This window comes from Anolis carolinensis, chromosome 1, assembly GCF_035594765.1.
Source record: "Anolis carolinensis isolate JA03-04 chromosome 1, rAnoCar3.1.pri, whole genome shotgun sequence".
NCBI lineage: Eukaryota > Metazoa > Chordata > Lepidosauria > Squamata > Dactyloidae > Anolis > Anolis carolinensis.
In genome coordinates this window covers 39,612,616-39,634,776 of record NC_085841.1, presented here as the reverse complement: position 1 = coordinate 39,634,776, position 22,161 = coordinate 39,612,616, and the positions used below count along the sequence as shown (strand labels likewise).

General features: G+C 41.2%; 1 protein-coding gene across 2 annotated transcripts in view; it reads right to left on the bottom strand.

The window, feature by feature from the left end:
- Window positions 1-295: 295 nt before the first annotated feature.
- Window positions 296-22,161, bottom strand: part of coq8a (coenzyme Q8A) — a 69,859-nt gene continuing 47,993 nt past the window's right edge. For both annotated transcript variants that reach the window (XM_062972959.1, XM_062972965.1), the window contains 10 exons: window positions 19,513-19,635; window positions 16,044-16,129; window positions 15,496-15,636; window positions 10,538-10,619; window positions 9,194-9,287; window positions 8,751-8,892; window positions 6,846-6,953; window positions 5,524-5,589; window positions 3,944-4,030; window positions 296-1,678 (listed from right to left, as the gene is read on the bottom strand). In XM_062972959.1, the coding sequence (XP_062829029.1) occupies window positions 1,379-1,678; window positions 3,944-4,030; window positions 5,524-5,589; window positions 6,846-6,953; window positions 8,751-8,892; window positions 9,194-9,287; window positions 10,538-10,619; window positions 15,496-15,636; window positions 16,044-16,129; window positions 19,513-19,635 (1,229 nt within the window). In that variant the 3' untranslated portion in view covers window positions 296-1,378. The remainder of the gene's footprint in view (window positions 1,679-3,943; window positions 4,031-5,523; window positions 5,590-6,845; window positions 6,954-8,750; window positions 8,893-9,193; window positions 9,288-10,537; window positions 10,620-15,495; window positions 15,637-16,043; window positions 16,130-19,512; window positions 19,636-22,161) is intronic.

Here is a 22,161-nt window from a genome sequence, read left to right as displayed (position 1 = left end):
TGTAGTCTAAGATACCCGAAAGTATAAATTGGGAATCTCCAAGTGAATATGCTTAGAATATCTTTGCTTAATCTTGTCATCCTATGTAATGGAATTTTCCAATTTTATTCCAGTTATATTCAGCTAAAGGCATTATTTACCACTTCAGGCCTTCCATCCAACGTATAAAGATTTTAGACTACAGCTGCCAGGAATGCCTTGGATGGCCATACTGTATCCAGGCCTCCTATAGTAAAAAGGATTAAGCTGAAGTGAAAATGAAAAGTGTAACATGAGTCATTCCAGTGGACAACAGTAATTTGCACAAGCACTTCTTTATTGGAAATCAATTGAAAGTTGCACAGCTTCAAACGGTTACAAAAAGTCCAAAATACATTTATCAGCTTACCTCCAATTGTTTAAGATTGTGCGTTCAGCTACTTACATGTATATTAAGCTTTTCAATGAAATCCCAAATTGCCGCCTTTGATACTGCTATAAGAAGCCCAGAGTACAAGTTTCCCCCACTTTCCTTCCATCAATCATTGCACTACAAAGATGCAAACATGAAAATTGAGAGCTACATTTTCACAGTCAGGCTTCTACAAATGCCAGTTAGAGTTTTGGTTCCTCTGAATCATTCCATTAGAACTCCATGTATTACATTCCCTCTGCTTATACATTCAAACTCAAAAGAATCAGAAGAGAGCAACTGAATTTCAAGCAGGGCGTTCTCCATATACCACCACATCTCTTGCATCTGATTCTTTAAAATCTTCACTTTCCTTGAAAATGAACAACTGAAGGCATAAAAAACCCTATGTACACATCTTGTCCTGCTCCACCAGGAGATCCCAACTATTACAGACTCCCATCAAATATGATACAAAAATAGGTGTTTTCTCTGTAAGTTATGTTGGCAACCTTCTTCACAATATGAAACCATTTATATTCCACCTTGGACAAAAAAACCTGAAGGACATCTAAAAATGGGGGGAAAAACCACAAATGTTTGGAGAATTACAAATAGATTTCAATGCCAACTTATTTTGGTTCGCTTTCCTCCACCTGCTGTTATTTTTAACGGTATACAACTATTAGTATTAAACTATGAAAATGAAAACCAATACCTAGGATAGTAAGAAACACAGCTGCCTAGTTTCCTCCACGTACCCTATACTAACTGATTGCCATTTCCTGTTAAACAAAAGTTACACAGATAATGGTGAGTGTATAAAGTGCAGGAGATATGTTTAACAGACAAACAATACTGCCCTTGAAACCAGGCATTCTCTTTCCAGGTGATAGGTTGCCATGCTTTTGCAGTGATCCTGGGTTTGTGAGAAAAACCAAATGGTGGTTAACCACAATCTGGACGATTGGCCATGTAGCAGGTGTTTTAACAGTTTTTCTTTTCCTTCTTGGCCTTTCTGCTCCAGTAATCACTGTAGGCTTCCTGAAACATGTCCTTGCATGGAATTTTGGCCTTCAGTTTGGAGCATATGAGAAAAGAGCCCCCCATTTTCCGATGAAGAGAGTAGGTCTCCTCTGGTGGAGGGACCAGCCTGTGCTTCAGCATGACTGGGATTAAGCCATGTATCTTCTCAGTGGTATGTTGGCAGCCAAAGTCAAAAGGTTCACTGGAAGCAAATGCCTCTCCCAGGATGAGGACAGCATTCAAATGTGCATCTTCCATAGCCTGAGAGAAAAGAGAAAAGGTGCCATTCCGATCAACTGCTTTGAACAGATGTATCAAGAATACTGGGGGGAGGGAGACAACTATCATTTACATTTAATAATGTTTTGTGAACTGGACAAAACAATATAACAGCTATACCCCACCCAGAAACACAGTCTAGACTGGTAGATACTGTTTTCACAGCTAAAATAAAGATGCAAATTTCAGGCATTTCAGAAGTCAGGAGGCTTGCTCTGCATTCTGTATATACAGTGTCCCCTCCCTGCTTTGCGGTTCGCTTTTCTTCGCAGTTTTTTTCTGAGCAGTGTGCATGCGCAAAAGGTGTCAGTTTCCCTTTTGTGCATGCGCCTTCCCAGCCGAGCCACTCTGGATGCCGGCGAGAGGGAGGAGCATGCACAAAAGGGAAACTGGCAGGCGCCAGAGAGGAGGCCACCAAGAAGAAGTGCAGGAAGAAGGCTTGCCAAGGGGAGAAAGGCCACCTAACTACTAATATAATGTGTAAATATTGAAATAAATATAGTGCCCCTACTTTGCGGATTTGCACTTATGTGGGTGGTCCTGGAACATAACCCCCTGCAATAAGTGAGAGAACACTATATATAGACTTTGAGCAGGCCTAGTTTCCAATCAAAATCTGACTGAGAAATCTGAATATGAACATGACAAAAATACAGTTGTAAGCAAATGAAACATCCAACACACATTCTAGCATCTGGTCTGCTATCCTCTTCAACTATGTGACTAGGTCTCCTTGATTGTTCCATTTGAGGCTGAAGGCTAGCTCAATGTTTGATTCAATTCACACAACAGACCTTCAGAAACTTCCTTTTGTGGCCTCTTAAATTAAAAACTGCAAGCTCCACCATTTCATGTGTTAGTACAATGATTCCAACCTCTGCATCTCCACAATTCAATTGAGATGAACTGCTTAAAACCAAAAGTCACAAAGAATCCATCCTGTACCAAATAGCAAAGTCACCAAATACCCACGGGTAAGTTTCAATGTCTCTACTCACTATCAATCATGAACCTACTAAACCAAATATTTAAAATTTATGAGGGGTAGATAAATTCACAGAGGATAGCACTATCAACAGCTCCTAAGCAAGATGGCTTATTATGGGAGCAGTATGTTTCTGTATATCACAGTAAGGGATGGCAGGGGGGACTATACTGAGGATGATCTTTCCATAGGTCATGAGAACAGCATGCTGAACTAGACAGGACTTTGGTCTGTCCAAACACAGCTCATAAGAATACAACATCTGAAACCACACATGGATGCAAGAGAGAAAACCTCACCACTCCCAACTTCACATTTTTTGTAATTCTGCTCCTTCATTTTTTGCTTTACACTGCATAAACCAAACACCATCCTAGTCACCTGCTACTCCTAAGCTTCATGAAGCAAAGAACTCTCGACACACCACAATGGGGTGATGGGACAAGGCCTAGTCCAGGAACTGTGTTTCCAAGAGTGCCTAAAAAATCGGTGGCTGAACTCCTGGGCCAGGCCACATGGTAAGAGCTGTTCAGCAGTAGAATATGCTGCCTCGATGTGGTGGGGTCTCCTTCTCTGGAGGTTTTGAAGCAGAGGCTGAATGGCCATTTGTTGGGTGTGCTTTGAATGTGTGTTCCTGCTGGGCAGTAGGTTGAACTGGATGGCCCTTGTGCTCTCTTCCAACTCTATGATTCTGATTCTACACAAGGCTGCAAGCAGTCAAACTACCATTCTAATCTTCAATCCTGCTACAGATCATTAATTGAGGTAACAATGTATGCTCTCAATGCACACTGGGACAAAACAACTTTCATATTAAAGATTAGTATCTGCATGACAAAGCAAACTAGGTGGACTTTGGGAGGAAACCGGATGTGCCAGAAATAAAGCTTTGCAGGTTATGTTTGGAAGAGAAGTATCACTTCACTGTTAGTTTTACAAATCTGGATTGGTTTGGGATGGGTATCCATGAAGTCTAGTAAGTTCTACCCTAGCTTGGCAGAACATATGCTTTGCAAGCAACATGCCACAAGAAACAGGAGAAGCCCTCTCCATACACTAATACTGTCCTCATACACATGTACCAGGCTTAACTAAGAAACTTGGCTTATCATTATGTGCTAATGCAACCAATGAACCTCTATGCACACTCCCACTTAAAAACTCGGTATTCATTGTACTTTCTTTAGCAAAGGTTCAATAAAAAAGACTGATGTCACAGCGTTAGTTAACCATGGAATAAACTCTTCATTTCTGCTGTGTACCTTGACTTCGTATCCAGTTAAGAATTTCATTTCTATTGATTTCCTCAGCACTGTATCTCGGTCCATTTCAGCAGCTGCTTTGATTAACTGCAAGAGAAAGAAAAAACAAAAAGAACATTCAAAATCTAGAAGGCAATAGGGTTGGGAGATAATCAAATTAAGAAACTTCAGGCTAATTTTTATTCTCTAGACCAAAAGTGGCTCAATTATCCAGGAAGGCTAGGGATTTTCAACACATAAATATCTGCCAGGCATTTTTTAAATGCCAGCCTTAAAAGTTCAAGAACTTATCTGCCTTTACAAGGAAAGAAACTTGAGACCTAGATTTAAGTAATGGGTCATATTTTTAAACATTACCAATAACAACAGATGACAGAAACCACAAGCCAGCACATTAAAAGTGCTATTGTGACCAAGCAGCACAGCAACTTTTCCCAAGCTGGGGTCCTCCAGATGTCTGCACTACCGTGTTTCCCCAAAAATAAGACAGTGTCTTATATTAATTTTTGCTCCCAAAGATGTGCTAGCTCTTATTTTCAGGGGATGTCTTATTTTTCCATGAAGAAGAATTCACTTTTATTGTTGAACAAAAAAAAAGAAAAGAACATTTATTATATACTGTACAGTAGATATCATCACAAACCAGCATAACCAGATAAACTGTGAATCCTATCAAGAATTTCTTGTTACTACAATTATTTTCATGTACAACAATCTATGGTACATACATTTACCAATCCTGCATGCTCTGGTGTTCTGTTTGGTGGGCATAATTCCAAACAAAATTTTTGCTAGGTCTTACTTTCAGGGGAGCCCTTATATTTAGCAATTCAGCAAAATCTCTACTAGGTCTTGTTTTTTGGGGATGTCTTATTTTCGGGGAAACAGGTAATAGTCCTATCAGCCCATGTCATTAATAATCAAGACTGATGCGGTGGATGGATAAAACATCTGAACGGCACCAAGTTGGGGAAATACAAACGCTAACCTTCCTCAGCATGGAAAGAATACCCTTTTAAAAAAATACATCTAGATATTCCTCACCAAAGGAAATTTCCCATGTAAGGAACTGGGTCTCATTCGTTTGCTCAAACTGGCAGGTATCTGTCTGGCTTTCAAAATATCCACTACCATGAGGGGAAAAGCAAGGGAAAGCAAAGAACGAAAGCAGCAAAGGGAAAGAAAAGGAACCAATATATGGCCTTTCCTGGGTGAAGCAGGGGAAAATAACTAAGGAAGACTAGAGATCTAATATGAAATACTTCCAAAACAATGGGTGATTGATCCCTTGTTTCTCCTGCGCAATGCCTGGAATTAACCCTTTCTTGGATGGCTCATTCTCTACTGGCTGAGAATGTTTTAAAATATGCATTAGAACGTATTTGGTGAATCTCCTGGGAATGCATTTTAGTTCTTTCTTAATATGTAAGAAACAACAATAAGAATGCTGAGCCACATGAGAAAGAGGTATTAAAATATTCCAAATTCACGTAGGCACCCCTAAGCTTGGGACCCTCTACACACAAGATCAACACATCTCCAGCTCACAAAACAGGTCTGAGCAAATGCAGAGTCTTTACCTCTATGTAAACATCTGTAAATTCTTCATCAAAGCCACGGGTTGCCCCAAAATCCAGAAGGGCTACCTGCATAAGGAAATGTACAAATATTTTAATAATGGAGCAAAATATTTCATGTAGAGTGGTCTCTGTGGAAAGACTGCAAATGTTTTCCAAAAAAATGCTTATCGTGAAAATCTAGAAACAGAACCATGTACATAGAACAAAAGGCATCACTGTCAAAACCGCTGGTGCTTGAAAGAGGTCTATTAAAAAATTACAGCAATTTGTTCTTCAGTTTTGTAAGCAATAGAAGCAAAGACAACTTGACAAGAACACCTGACCTAAAAGGGCTCACAGGATCAAATGAGTAAGGTGACCCAAAAGAAGCCAATGAAAGAAATTGACACTATAAAGTCCCACATCACGAAGCAATGATTTTGGCACAGCCAAGAGTGTTTGATCAATGTATACCATCTCTGCACTGCAGCACTGCTGCACAGCAGTGACAATACCTTTCCTATGCCAAATGTGGCCTCTCATGGGACTTGTGATGAATCACCTGGCGATGACTGCCACCCAATCAGGTACTCTTGCAACATCTTCAGCTAATCCTTCAGGCAACCCTTAGCTTATATACATACAGAGCCATTATACACCAGGCATATTAGGAATATCCTGTTTCAAATTCCCTACTAAATTATTACATTATTAAGTGACCTTGATACAGTCACTCTAGCTGGCACACTTTTTATGAGGATAAAAAAGGTGGGAAGATAACTACATACATCATCTTGAATTTGAGGGAGGAAAGGTAGGACATAAGAGGGTGCTGCAGAAGCCTGTGTACAGTTTGTGTATACCAAAGATTTTCAAATGCTAATTTAGCAAACCCTATCATATAATTCTAGTATCAAAAGCCTCATTCAGAAAATCAGGAAAAGTGAATACAGTGAAAATTCAGCTGGCTTGTCGCTATTTGTCTTTACAAGTCCACAAGTACAACTTTGTGGCATTTATTCAAAAATGCATGTTCCACTGGCACTAGGCATCGGCCCAACCAATGCCTCATGTAAACAAATCTATTAGTAGACAAGTTAGTAGGAAAGGGATTCTCCAGACAAAACCTGAACGCCACTGTGTTTTTTAATGACGTTGAATCTCTACCAAGAGCAGATTGAAATCAGATGCTAGGTACTTTTCCTGCTGCCAAACTACTGTAATCACTTTTAACTTTTTGGCTAAAGGACAGCATTAGCAAGCAAGCTACTAAAGAGGACAAGAGGCAGTAACCGATTCTGTCAGCAGGAAGCATTCAGCCCACGTCATAGAGAAGGTCCTACCTTATGCAGTTCTGGGTCATAGAAGAAGTTAGACCAGTTTGGATCAGTCTGCATATACCTGAACTCAAACAGCTCCCGTAAGCACAAGACCAGTATGTTGTGGCAGATCTGCAGATGTTCCAACAAAAGGAGAGAAAAGATCAAAAACACCACTGATAGGCAACAGACACCATCCACTTCAGTCATGCAATTTTAGATTTTTAGCACTCACTGAAAGGTATGCCATGGCCTTCCAAGAATGCATGTCAACTGGAGTATGTTACAAAGTGTCCTGGTGGCAGATACAGTTCATCAAACAAACACAGGGAGGTCAGGGATGCATGAAACTATAGTTCCAAGTCTGAAAAGGGGATTGCGCAGCTTTTCTGATTAATGTTTGAAGCCACTCAAAAAGAGAAATAGGGCCAAAAACCCCTTTGTGGCAGATCACTTAATTGCACTCTAGCATAATCTGAAACATGTGTCTGAAGGATAGAAGAGGAAGCAAGAGCCATCTGAGGCATTATCTGCCAAGATGTGATTCACCAACTTTACTCTTCATACTTCCAAACTTGCATTTCTGATGCCAAAGGGAAGTTGTGTCTGTGATATAACAGAGCTGTTTTAGGACTGCTGGTGTTCATGGAACAGCACAAGAGAGCATTTGGTCTGCCTTTGGTCAGGTAGAAGAAGCTACTTGCACCAATTACTTCTTGCAAGCCAAGACCCGGTGTAAATGTAGAACAAGCAACCATAGTAGGGGTACACTATTAACTGTCTTTTGTATTGAATTGTGGAAGCCAGCAACCAAACTAAGCCTTTGATTTGTTAGATTCCCTGGCAGAAAGAATGTACAGGAAAGGTCAAAGACAAGAACATTTACAGAGCTTGCAAAAATATTTTTGGGACTGTAACTTCTAGGATCCCTCAGCCAGTGCTACCAGTGGCCATATTGGCTAGAGGATTGTGGCAGTTGTAGGCTCTACACCTAGGTATAATATTGAAAAAAATTATCTCTACCATCAGCAGCCAGCCTTTCTCTTGCCTAGAGAGCACAAGCTATACTGTCATTCAGTGATGTGCTGACAGCTGTTAAGCATGTTTATGACCTCCAATGCGGTGTGTTAAGATCCCAAGGTAGCTCCATCTGCCGATCTGGCAGCAGCTAGAATTGTCTGTCTTCCAGTTAACTCTCCAGTCTGTACTATATTCAGCTTCAATGCACTTTTGTCCATGCTTCAGCTCTCTTCTACCCCTTGTTTACTGTGAGTACTTTTCCAACAGCCATCAGCTTCTAGGGTTGATCCAGCTGGGACAGCTATCTATATTTGGTTACATGTGTAATAAGTTGATGATTCATTTCTCATCACTTGTCCCAGGAAAATGAAGATGACTACTTTTGCAAAGCTAGTCATCCCACCCACAAGGTCACATTTGTCCTCTAAAAAGCTGTCTGTTGGAAGGAAAAGAACCAATTAACAGTATTTTGTATTTGTAGCTGAGAATATTACATTTAGGGCAGAAACTCAACTGTGGGTTCTCTGAAATTTGAGCAGTGTTAGGCCAGTCCAAGAACTGGAGAGCAGCAGGTCAGGATAATACCTATGCAGCAAACACTGTAACACCAGCTAGACAGAAGGAGCTGAGGTGGGAAACCTTTATGGCCTTTCTCCCTACAATTCTGCTGGGAAAGAAGGCAAGTGAGGCTAATACTTTTCATAAGTGCTATTTCCAATCCCCCGTACACAAAGACAACTATTAGCATGGTTTTGCAGCAAAAACAACACTGCTCTGCCTGGAATCTGTCCATACGTAATGCCTCCCCTGAAGCAGCCTTGCACATTTCCCCAAGCAGGCTTCCACTATCAACAAAATGGCCTGAAATGGTTGTCACCTTCAAGATGAAACTGACCCAACACCCAGTACCTCATTCCGGATCTCCTGGCTGAGTCCTTCAGCTTGATCCAGTGGAAACCCTGTGACCAGTTCTGTCGTCAGGACGTGCGGGCTGCACAACTCATCCACCACAGCAGGGACATAAAAGAACGGGTGGTCCTTCAGCAGTTCCCTGAGGGGCAGCCAATGAAAGGTTAAAGTCCCCTTTAACGGCTCTGGTGTTTCTACAGCATCTGGCCCGTAAAGGCCGAGATGCTTTGCCAAAAGGATGGCATTTTGATCTTCACTGAGCCTCTTTACTCAACTTCAAATCTCTCCTGTTCCCAATAACATGCCCCAGTCAAGTAAGTATCTAGGTCAAAGCTAGACTCCACAAACTGCATTAATGCTACCTTGCAGGGCTTCATCAACATAATGTCATAAAATGGGAGGGCTGGGGATAAAGAGAAGCAGAAAATCCCAGTGGAACGCACCTGAATTTCTTTGCACAGGATGCCTCTCTCTTATAATCACATTCCAGGGCCAGCTCTCTGCTCAGAACTTCAATCAGATGTTCAGGGAAGAGACCTAAAGGCAAAATTGAGAGCTAGCTTAAATAAAAAGCAACATAACTGGTAGCAGAATTTATTGAAGAGCTCAGAGCTTGAGGATAAATTTCACAAAAACAATCATCCTTCATAAATTACATGGCTCTAAGGCCAGGAATGAAAGCTACAGAGTTTCAGCAACATGTTGCCAAAATAAATTTTAACACTAGTAGGGATATGATGCCATCAAGACTGACAACTAAGATAGTGTCATTGTAAAACAATCTTGCTTGGGAGTTATAAGCAGCCACAAGAAAAGAAAACCATCTTCTCCATAAATGGAAAAAAGAAGAGGCACAACAAAGCTTTGGGTGTTTTTTATTTCATTCTTCGGTACCAAGATTAATGACAACTAGCAGCAACAGGGATTAAAATTAAAGCCAACATTCAACATAGCCAGGCATAGAAAATCCAAGAAAATAAATAGTTCTCAGTTTGCCTCTGTGCACAACTGGCAACAAGTCCACAGATTTCCAACAGAGGAGAGGTGGACAAATGTGTTGTGGAGCAAACTAATCTCTTTCTCTCCCTTGACTTACCTATCGGTCACAAATGCTGGATTTAATTTTCTCAAAGCAGCATAAATCAGCTATAGCATACAAAATTCACAGAGCCTGGGAGCTCTCCAAAGAATATTGCTTGGGAGAGGAAAGAAGATGAAACCTCAAAACAACTATTTCAACTTGTAGATTCAAAACCCCAGTAACACTTTCAGCCCAAACCTCACATCAAGCATAGGAAACTTTGTTAAATGCCTCCTAAACTGGATTATTAAATGAGTCAAAGATAACTCTGCATGTGCTCCTTATGTAGCACCCGCAGTATGAATAAAAGGATGCCTTGGGTTTTGGAAATACATAGTTCAGGTGCCCAGCAACATAAAAGCTATCATATATCATAGAGTGTAGTATCACTGTTGAGCTGATGCTGCTGACTTGCTAATGGAATGACACACTATTTTTTATATTTATTTCCCGAAACAATCGTATAATCACATTAAGAATAATTCTGATTTCCCACTGGTAAGATTTGTCCCACCCTGTTGTATTAGACAGATTTAGGAGTTTGAAGCAAATTAAACCAACATTTTTCCAACAACAACAGGAATAGAGAAAGCTCATATAACATGTAAAGATTCTACCATTTTTAAGATGCCCAACAAGCCTTCTTCTTCCAGGAATGGAAAATGTCCCATGGAAATACCTCCCACAATTGCAAGTGGCTTTTTACCTTCTGGGAGAACATTGCTCATACTCAGGACAGTCATCAGATTGCTGACATCACTATTAATGCTCTGGGCCACTCCAGGATACTGCAAAATAAGAGAAATCATAAGGAAATAGTTGGCCTGAAGCTATCACTACTCCTTTAAACAACCCCTTTCCAAATGTTTTGCTCCACAACAATCATCAGCCACATGATTACTTGCTAAGGATGATGGGAGATGTAGCTCAATACATATGAAGGTTTCCAGGTTGGAGAATGCCACTCAAAACAGATTATTACCGCAAATAATCAATATACCTAACATGTCAGTACCATGCATCAATGCATACAATATCAGTACCATGCATCAATGAAGAAAGCCTCTGGCAAAGAAGCTCCTTTTCACAAAGTCTTTTTATTTGTGTCCAGTCTCCCATTTCTCTATATCCTCCATTTCTCTAGACATTTTTAGCCACACCAGCATTGGGAAGATGGTGAAGGAGGAATAACACAAATGCAAAGAGGGGATTCTAGTCTAGTCAGTCCTATTTTAACTGTGTGATCCTGCTTACAAGAAGCAGTTGTCTCCAGAATGCCATACTAAGCACATATTAACAGCAAACAGAGAGAGAACAGAGAAGCAAAATACCTTGCCTCATCACCTACCTCAAACATTTTTTTTAAGCACAAATCTTCAACAAAGTGGAAATGATAAGAAAAGTGCAGGCCGATTAAAGAGAAAATCATCCCTATGTGCATTATGGAAGGATTGTTCAAGGTATCCATAGAAGGTTCAGGAAGTTTTTCTTTACTTATTCAAGGCTTATCTCATTTGGTTATTTTATTTCACAAGTGTGAATAAGAAAGTTGTTAAAGCTGTTAAACTGGTTCTCTGTTTTGTTTTTTAGGAACTAGTCCCTTTTCCCATTTTATTTCTGTCTCTGGTATCACATTTTCTGTGAAAGATGTAATGCCCAAGAACACACCTGCTTTGTTAAATAAAGTACACATATATATTTACACGTATAATTGGTCTCATTAAGAAAGAAAAACACAAATGCACTAGGTAATGAAAAAGTGGAAAAGAGGGTAAACAATGACAGGAAGTTGCCTTAAAGCATCTCTGGTCATAGGACCATTTAGCTAGTACTGTATCTTTCCCAGGTTACATGGAGATGCTGGAATCTTTGGTTTCCTAAACATATGCTTTACCAGAGAAATGCAAAAGACCTGGCACAACATCCTTTAAAATGATGTAATTCTGTTGTAACCCAAAGTAAGTTTGCTGAAAATTCTAATTTAAAAGTTCTAACTTCTAAATATGGGGAAAGGAAAGAGTCACAATGAGTTATGCTTCATCTTTCCAGGCATATTTACATTGTTCAAAACCTAGTCCATTACTCTAATATTGCAGGAAGCAAAACTTCAAAATGTGGAGAAACCACAACACAGTATACTCCCAATTCCTGACATGAAGGAGAAGCCTGTTTTCACAGCTTAACACTTGTACTCTGGACAGAAGACTGACATGAACAGCCACAGCAACTGTAACTTTCCATCCCTTTAAGCCTGTGCTGGACTCCGCAGGAAACAGAACAGCAATCCAATAACAAGAAATTTTCTATCTTGAGGTGTTCAGAACTTTCTACCCCCCCCCCCCCAAATGTGGAGATAAGTAAGGGAAAATTAAAGGTAAAGGTAAAGGTTTCCCCTGACCTTAAGTCCAGTCATGTCTGACTCTGGGGGTTGGTGCTCATCTCCATTTCTAAGCCGAAGAGCCGGCGTTGTCCGTAGACACCTCCAAGGTCATGTGGCCGGCATGACTGCATGGAGCGCCGTTACCTTCCCGCTGGAACGGTACCTATTCATCTACTCACATTTGCATGTTTTCGAACTACTAGGCTGGCAGAAGCTGGAGCTAACAGCGGGAGCTCACTCCGCTCCCAGGATTTGAACCTGGGACCTTTCGGTCTGCAAGTTCAGCAGCTCAGTGCTTTAACACACTTTGCCACCGGGGCTCCTAATTACACTATCAAAAAGAATTACACTACCTTAAAGGTAATATTACTAGACAAGGGCTGTTTCCTTCAAATTACTCCTACAACTATATAAAACACTAACTTTGCCCGGCCACGCGTTGCTGTGGCTCATGGGAATCCTTTGTTGGGCAGGTGGAATAGGAGTGAATAGCCTTGCATCCTCAAAGAGTGGTTGTTTTCTTCTTATGGGAATCCTTTTTTGGTGAGGTGGAATGTAATGAATAGTCTTGGTGCAGCAGGTATGAATATTGTTATTAGTCACCTTGATTAGCATTTAATAGCCTTGTAATCTGAAAGTCTGGCTGCTTCCTGTCTGGGGAAATCATTTGTTGGGAGGTGGTAGCTGGCCCTGATTGTGTCCTGCCTTGTAGCTTCGAAGCCTGGGTGATTCCTGCCTGGGGTAATCCTTTGTTGGGAGGTGTTTACTGGTACTGATTGTTTTCTTTCTGTAATTGACCTATTTTCAGAGTGTTGTTCTTTATGCGTTGCTGTGGAGAAGTGTGGTGGTGTGGAAAATGAAGTAATGATGAAGTGGTGGTATTTGGTATATGTGTTATGGTTGTATATATGTACAAAATGGATAAGATTGTATGTGAAGTACAACTCACATCATGCCTGGTGAACCCCCAGAAACGCCATCAGTACTGAAAGCCTGAAGGAGGTAAGGTTTGATGTCATGATCATTTTTATTATGTAGAGGCTGGGTGGGCATCTGTCAGGAGTGTTTTGATTGTGTAGTTTTGTATGGTAGAAGGAAGTGGAAGTGGATGTTTTTGAGGGGTCTCTCCGAATCTTAGGATTGAATGGTATTACGGAGTTTGGATGGCCATCTGTCAGGAGTGTTTGGATTGTGTTGTTTTATATGGTAAAAGCAAGTTGAAGTGGATTTTCTTGAGAGGAAACCAAGCAGGTGGTTGTTATGGTCTCCCACCCTACTTCAGGTAATGCCTGCAGAAAGCATTTCCATTTGGAGTAAATGTTGTAGGGGCTTGAAAAATGGGGATGGTATTTAATCTGGTTGCAGTTGAAAGGGAAGAGGAGGTGGAGGAGGAGGTGGGCGAGAAGCGGGGACTTTGTTTTCCCAGGCCGTGGATTCCCCAATCTATCCTCCCTTTTCCTTTTCCCCCGGGATGGATGTAGAGAGAGACCCAAAAAAGGCATATTGCTGGGTGGAGAACCCAAAGGCGCCTGAATGGAAAGCCTTGATGGGTGGAAAGGGAGAGAGGGAAAAACTCTAGGAAGAGAAAAAATAGGTCTGTTGGTGTGTCCGAAGAGAAGGAGATAAGAAACCGCCGCTTTTCTTGCCCTCCTTCCCTCCTTGTCGGTAGGCAGGTGGGAGGCGTTATGCCGGCTTTCCTCCCTCCCCCCTCCCCTCTCTAGGGTCGCTAGATCTCCGATATGGAGGAGAGGAGAAAGCGGCGGTTTCGCCGTTCTCCTTGCCTCCTTGGCAATAGTTTTTTAAAGGGGCAACCCACCTTGCTCTCAGCCGTCTGTGGAAACAGAAGGAGCGTGGAAAGCGGTGGTTTTGCTGTCCTCCTTCCCTGGCATTTAGGAGCGCAAGGGGAAGTGGCGGGAAGGCGAGCGGTGCTGTGCTGCGGTGGTGGCCAAGATGGCAGAGGCAGCGGTTGGCGGTGAATGAGGGAGCAGGGAGGACGGTGTTGGGGCGGGTGAGTTTCGCGCGCTGCGCCTGCCCCAGGCAAGCGCACAAGGTATTTGTGGCTTTTTGGGTTTGTGTGGGCCACGGATGTGTATCTGCAGTGTGGCTTTGTTGTTTAAACACAGTGACAAGGGTGTTGGGTTGCGTTGTGTGTTTTTATGGTTCTGGGTGTTGTAGTTTCTCTGTTTACGTTAAGGTAAAAACGGTCATAACACATTTATATATATAGATGTATGTGTGGGGTCTGAATGGTTTAGACACATGGCCTGAACAGTAAGGAGAGAATATGAGTGTAAGCGAACCATTCACATGATGCTCTTCAATATGTCACATGGAAATCTCTAGCTATCTATATGTATATAGGATTTGCAAAGACTTGCAAGCATTAACTTCAGGGGCCACAATTCACTTGGAAATCATATCTCTACTGATCTCAGCTGTCCAAAACATAGTTGCCTACATTCAAGTTACTTTAAAAGAATAAGAACATACTATTTATATGCAGCACATACTGTTTATAGCTGTTAGTTGGTAGTTGTTTGATTATTTCAACATGCTTATTGGAAAGAAAGAATATCAACATATTCTGAAGTTAATGTTTTCATTAGTATCAAATACCAATATTCTTCCGTTCTAAAATGCCATCGACTGTAAGACGTACACTAATTTCAGTACGACCAACAGATAAAAATGGGCTACACACCCACACACACATATATATGAGAGAGAAAAGGCACCAGTGATTCTAAGATGCCCCCTCTTTTTAGATATGCTTATATGGACAAAATGGAAAAGAACAGGATCATATATTTTGGGAAATGGTAGATTTGTGTGAAGCCCAAAGGGGTGGATCAACGACAAATTAGATAGGAGAGGATATATGGAGGTAAAACTGCAGCTTAGAATAAAAGAAAATACAGGGGTTGGTGTGTAGTGTATGATTTAATTAAGTTTTACCTTAAAAGACTTGTAGAATGTTTTTTCCATGTATAAAGCAGTGAAATGTTATCATAATGAAGTGCACATCAAATTCAACTAATAGACTTGGGGTTCACTACTCAATTGCAACTGCAGCACGAATACTATGCAAATATGTGGTATTACAATCGATATTTGAAATTAAGTAGGAAACTACATTTAGATACAATAGGTTATACAATCTCACAGCCAGTATGTGCATGCTAACCAAGAGGTTGTGGGAGTTGAAATCCAAAAGATTAACTTTTCCAACCTCTACCATAAAGATGGGTCCTGGCTCCCCAAATGCTGAAGACTGCTAGGCCCACCTGGATTTTCATGGCAACTTCTTTGCCATTTTTCAAGCGCGCCAGATGAACCTGTCCAATGGAAGCTGCAGCAAAAGGTCGCTCCTCAAAAAACTCCAATTTATCACGCCAGTTAGGGCCAAGATCATTGTTCAAGGTTTTCTAGAGGAAAAAGAATACACAAAATGAGTACCGTATATGTATTCTTTAGCAAAATCTGATACTAAGATTTCTCGTAAGTCTAAATATCAAAAGTCACAAGATGTACAAGGGCAACCAGAAATGAATTCAAGTGCCCACTGACTTGCATAGTACAGCAAAACATTTCCCATTGAATCAGAGAACTAAAGTTCAAATAAAGTACGGTAAGTATAATTAATACAGTATATACTGTAAAAAAAACTTCCTGAAAAAGTAAGACATTGGGTGTAAAAAGGGAAATAAGTGTTTGTTTCTACTACCAGCCTGCCCATGTAAGCATCAGTAAGAAACCATTATATACAACAGGATCCTGCTTTCTGTTATAATCTTCAGATTACTTATGTCATATTGCAAAACCAAATTCTTACCATCATTTGCTTTATGGGCATGAAATCTGCACTTTGACGCACACGTTCAAAAATCTTCTGCAGGTGAGGGTTGATAAAGGCATCATCTGGTAGAAAGAAAAGGGGGTAAATCATGTCCATCCGAATGTAATACCTAAGCAATGTGAGTTAATTTGAAGTTATTCAGTCCTACATCAGCTACAAAGGCACACTTTGGAGGGAGTAAGTTATTCACTCTGTTGTTCCAGTTCTCTTTTTCCTGGTCACAACCAACCAACACATTTTAGGTGACAGTTTTGACCTAAAAACATCCCTTTTTGGCACTTCACTGGTGAAATGTGGAAAAAAGGTTGAGTCAGAATCCACTTATCAAGAAGAACATACAGATATTGTAACCCCCAAAGGCTCCTTCACTTTCACTGGTTCACAAAAACAGATCATAAACACTTGTGACCTTCCCACCACTTGCAGTACTAACATAGCAATGAACTGTTCTCACTTGCTATTTAAGGGCAAGCCTGTCAAGACTTCAAAAAAAATTGGAAGGTTCCCATCATCTGCACAATAACAAACCAAGGTGAATAAAGTGTTCCCTCACTTATCGCAGGAGTTAGGTTCCGTGAAGTAGGGACACTATATTTATTTTAATGTTTACACATTATTTTAGTAGTTATACACTATTTTAAGTGGGGACCAGAAATGTCTCATAGTGTTATCCTATGAAAAATATCTGGTGAAAATGGGAATGATTTGGCCAGGCTGGCAAGTAGATGGCAGCCTGTATCTTGCACCAGCAATCATATAAACCCAACCCAAGGATGGATGGGAGTTTTTCAAAAGTGAAATACTCAAGGCGCAAATGCAAACAGTGCCAACAAAGAAGAAAAATAAGACAAGTGCAAAGAAGCCAGAATGGATGTCCAAAGAACTTCTAACTGAGCTAAAGCTCAAAAGTGACATGCATAAGAAGTGGAAAAGGGGAGAAATCACCAAAGAAAAATTCAAATGTATAGCCAACACCTGTAGGGAAAAGTTTCGCAAGGCTAAAGCGCAAAATGAGCTCAGGCTTGCCAGGGACATAAAAAACAACAAAAAAGGCTTTTTTGCTTATGTTGGTAGAAAAAGGAAGAACAAGGAGGCGATAGGGCCTCTGCAAGGAGAAGATGGTGTGATGGCGACAGGGGACAGGGAAAAGGCAGAACTACTTAATGCCTTCTTTGCCTCGGTCTTCTCACAAAAAGAAAGCCATCTTCAACCTCAGCAACATGGAATGGACGAAGGATTGGGGGAAATCCAACCCCAAATAGGGAAACAAGTTGTCGAGGAACACCTGGCCGCTCTAAACGAATTCAAGTCCCCAGGGCCAGATCAGCTACATCCAAGAGTATTGAAGGAACTAGCGGAAGTTATTTCAGAACCACTGGCAATTATCTTTGAGAGTTCTTGGAGAACGGGAGAAGTCCCAGCAGATTGGAGGAGGGCAAATGTGGTCCCTATCTTCAAGAAGGGAAAAAAGAACAACCCAAACAATTACCGTCCGGTCAGCCTCACATCGATACCAGGCAAAATTCTGGAAAAGATCATTAAGGAAGTGGTCTGCGAACACTTAGAAACAAATGCCGTCATTGCTAATAGTCAACACGGATTTACCAAAAACAAGTCATGCCAGACTAATCTGATCTCTTTTTTCGATAGAGTTACGAGTTGGGTCGATACAGGGAATGCTGTGGATGTAGCCTACCTAGATTTCAGTAAGGCCTTCGACAAAGTCCCCCACGACCTTCTGGCAAACAAACTAGTAAAATGTGGGCTAGACAAAACTACGGTTAGGTGGATCTGTAATTGGCTAAGCGAACGAACCCAAAGAGTGCTCACCAATGCACCGTCTTCATCATGGAAAGAAGTGACAAGTGGAGTGCCGCAGGGCTCCGTCCTGGGCCCGGTTCTGTTCAACATCTTTATTAATGACTTAGACGAAGGGTTAGAAGGCACGATCATCAAGTTTGCAGACGACACCAAACTGGGAGGGATAGCTAACACTCCAGAAGAAAGGAGCAGAATTCAAAACGATCTTGACAGACTAGAGAGATGGGCCGAAACTAACAAAATGAAGTTCAACAGGGACAAATGCAAGATATTTCACTTCGGCAGAAAAAATGGAAATCAAAGATACAGAATGGGGGACGCCTGGCTTGACAGCAGTGTGTGTGAAAAAGACCTTGGAGTCCTCGTGGACAACAAGTTAAACATGAGCCAACAATGTGATGCGGCAGCTAAAAAAGCCAACGGGATTCTGGCCTGCATCAATAGGGGTATAGCGTCTAGATCCAGGGAAGTCATGCTCCCCCTCTATTCTGCCTTGGTCAGACCACACCTGGAATACTGTGTCCAATTCTGGGCACCACAGTTGAAGGGAGATGTTGACAAGCTGGAAAGCGTCCAGAGGAGGGCGACTAAAATGATCAAAGGTCTGAAGAACAAGCCCTATGAGGAGCGGCTTAAAGAACTAGGCATGTTTAGCCTGCAAAAGAGAAGGCTGATAGGAGACATGATCGCCATGTACAAATATGTGAGGGGAAGTCATAGGGAGGAGGGAGCAAGCTTGTTTTCTGCTGCCCTGCAGACTAGGACACGGAACAATGGCTTCAAACTACAGGAAAGGAGATTCCACCTGAACATCAGGAAGAACTTCCTCACTGTGAGGGCTGTTCGACAGTGGAACTCTCTCCCCCGGACTGTGGTGGAGGCTCCTTCTTTGGAGGCTTTTAAACAGAGGCTGGATGGCCATCTGTCGGGGGTGCTTTGAATGCGATTTCCTGCTTCTTAGCAGGGGGTTGGACTGGATGGCCCATGAGGTCTCTTCCAACTCTACTATTCTATGATTCTATGATTCTAACCCAGGTGTTAATAAACTGGACTGGGAACACTGGACTGTACAGAATGATCCCATAAGTTCTAACAATGAGTTTCCCATGTTAAATGGGAAAGTCTGGAGGGAACCTGCATTTCTATGAATGTATTTAGAATCCTCCCGGTCTCTTGAGAACTACACCCACACCCCCAAACGCAATCCCGCTTCCCACCTTCATATCCAATGTTAAAAAATTAGGAATGAAGGTGACCCTCAGCAAGTACAGCTTTATCATTACCCATATTTGTAATCATCAACCGCTGAGACAATTTGAAGACACGCCAACAGGATTTCAGTTATACTAAGCTATTTGCATGTGTAGGATGGATCAAAGCAGAGTCTCTATTTCAAAGGTAAATCTATTTTTATACAAATTTGAGCCATTACTTTAAAAAGCACATCTGCTCTGCACAACCTTTTGAAACTACTGTAGGTGTTGTGGTTCTGATGGATGCTGACAAAAATGCCTGCTTTTTGGCTTCCAAATCTTACAATATGTATGGGCATCACCATCCACAAGGAAGTAACAAAACTAAAAAACAAAAGGGAGGAAAACATACACAATCCATTTGCATTTACCTTGTATACTCAGCATCTGTCCTAGCTTCAGCGCAGCCCCTCGAACTTTGCACAGGGTTCTCACAATTCTTTCTGCATTGGCCTCTGAAAGAAATGGGCTGGCATCCGTAATAGCCTTCTTTCCTGAGGATAGACAGGCAGAGTAGGCATGTTTTAATAATAACCTGGATTGCACTTTGAACTCCATTTTCATGTTGTCCAAACCAGTTGCTCCCAGAATAACCAAATAATAAAAGATGGTTGCTTACCTGTAACCATGTTTCTTCGAGTGGTCATCTGTGAAATTAGCACATGGCAGAACAGTACTCTTCTCGGCACTGGCATGATGCCCACTATCCAAGGTTTGTGGCTTGCTATTCTACCACATGTGCTAATTTCAGCAGAGACCACGAAGGAGAAAAGATGGTTGCCATGTTTCTTCGAGTGGTCATCTGTGAAATTAGCACATCCCCGCCCATCCTCCCCGCGATACATGCTCAGGCCACGAGCCGCAACACGGCGGCAGGGAACTGAAGCTACAGGGCCTTCTACAGCTGATATAGCCTCCTGTGAAGGGTTGGCGGGGCCAAGCCACAAGCCTAAAGCTTGCCAGAGGTTTCCACTGGTTGCTGCACAGGTGCATCAGGTATTGCATGTGCTAATTTCAGCAAAGACCATGAAGGAAAATCACAGATTTCAGAACAGATCTTTAAAAAGCATTTTCAAGGACATCCTTAGGAAGTTGAAACATGGAAAATGATATCAAGTATTCTTTTGAAACAATTGGCTGAATTTCATGCAAATAACAATGGTCAAGCAAAACCATCTGAATTTTTAAACACAGGTATGTATTTTTCTTGAACATACACTTTTATATATACAAAATAATCACTATAATAACAAAAATAAAAAGATGAAAACTTACATAGCTAAAACTAACATTCCATACATAAACTACATCTAAATGCCCAACCCCACTTAACTGATGGCTATAACTCCCTATTAATAAGCTTCCATTAAAAACAAAGTTGGTTACACTTCTACTTCAAGCATTCCTCTACTATCAAACAAAACCCAAATTGATCAATTCCCCCAGCTCATCAGTGAAAAACGTGTCCCAGTCCTTAAAATTAATTTGTCCTCAATCAACTCTATTGAATTGTCCACTGCAGCCAATTAGTGCATCTTCACCAACCATTCTTTATTGTGAAAAAATATAATTTTGGGTTGTTGTGAGTTTTTTGGGCTGTCTGCCATGTTCAAGTAGCATTCTCTGAACACTGACCTCTGAACAAACCTCGGAGGATGCTTGCCACAAATGCAGGCCAAACGTCAGTAGAGAATGTTACTGGAACATAGCCATACAGCCTGAAAAATATAATTTTCTTTCAGTCTTCGAGCATAAAGAAGTCTATACTTCATTTTATAAATGATTTAGTACAAATCATTGTTCAGTGTAAAATTACATTTTAATAATTACAGGTAGTCCCCAAGTTATGAACAAGACAAGTTCTGTAGGTTTGTTCGTAAACTGAATTTGTATGTAAGTCAGAACAGGTACGTTTTAGTGTAACTCCAGCCAAATATACATATAAGCTTTGGATAGCATAGGGAAGGGTTAAGATCCCCATGGTGTTTGTTTTGCTGCCTGTGCCCCTGTTCAGAAGATTTCACCTCACTTTCAGTCCCTGTGATAGATTTTGAAAAATTTGGCTTGTTTGTGCAAACAAGGATTGGTGAGAAAGCTTCAGCAGAGACACCTTTTCCCTCTGATAACTCTTTCAGGAGTGAATTTCCCTTCCGAGGGGTAGATTTCTCTCACTTCCTGTTGTCTCACCCCTGTTCTTAACTATGAGTTATTTGTAAGTCAGATGTTTGTAAGTCAGGGACTGCCTGTACTTGCATATCCATAATTTTTATAAAAAAAATTGATTTTGAAATGATGCAAGTAATTATTAAAAGCCTGACTGCAAGAACTGTTCGTTTTCACCATTATGAGTAAAAAATAAATAAAAATTAACTCACAGCAACCCAGTGAAAGAGGCTATTTTTAAATTCTTACTAACATATATATTCACTGTTCCTCAAGTGTCAGAGGGGCCACTGCCCCTCTTGCTTTCATCCTTTTTCCCCTTTACCTCCCCTCATACATTTTCCTTTCTCTTCCGTCCTTTTTCTTTCTTCCCCCTCCCTCCCTCCCTCCCTCTACTCCCCCCCCCCCCCTTTTCCCCTTCTCCAGCTCTGAGCGGGCCTCAAAATGTCTCAATGGGAGCATGGCTCTCTTTGGGGCTCTTTTTGTGCTTCCTCCCTTCCCTGCATATGTGACCTTTTATTCCTGGTGACATTACAGAGGGCCACTTCACCTACAAACAGTCAATCCGGTGACATCACAGAAGACAATTTCACCTAGCAACAGCATTTGTGATACAAACAGGCAGACATACCTGGACTTTTATACCTATAGATTCTTGAAATGGAAATGCTTTTCCAGGGTCAGACAAATGAACTACATTTAACTATTTCAAAACCATGTCTTTTTATGTCAATCTTTATTATTATTATCATCATAGCTTCATACACTGTTATAAAAACACAATGAAACTTCTAGAAGTTTAAAATGGCTCTTTTTTTAGTAAATCTGCTAACCTGTTTAAACAGTCATTGGGACAA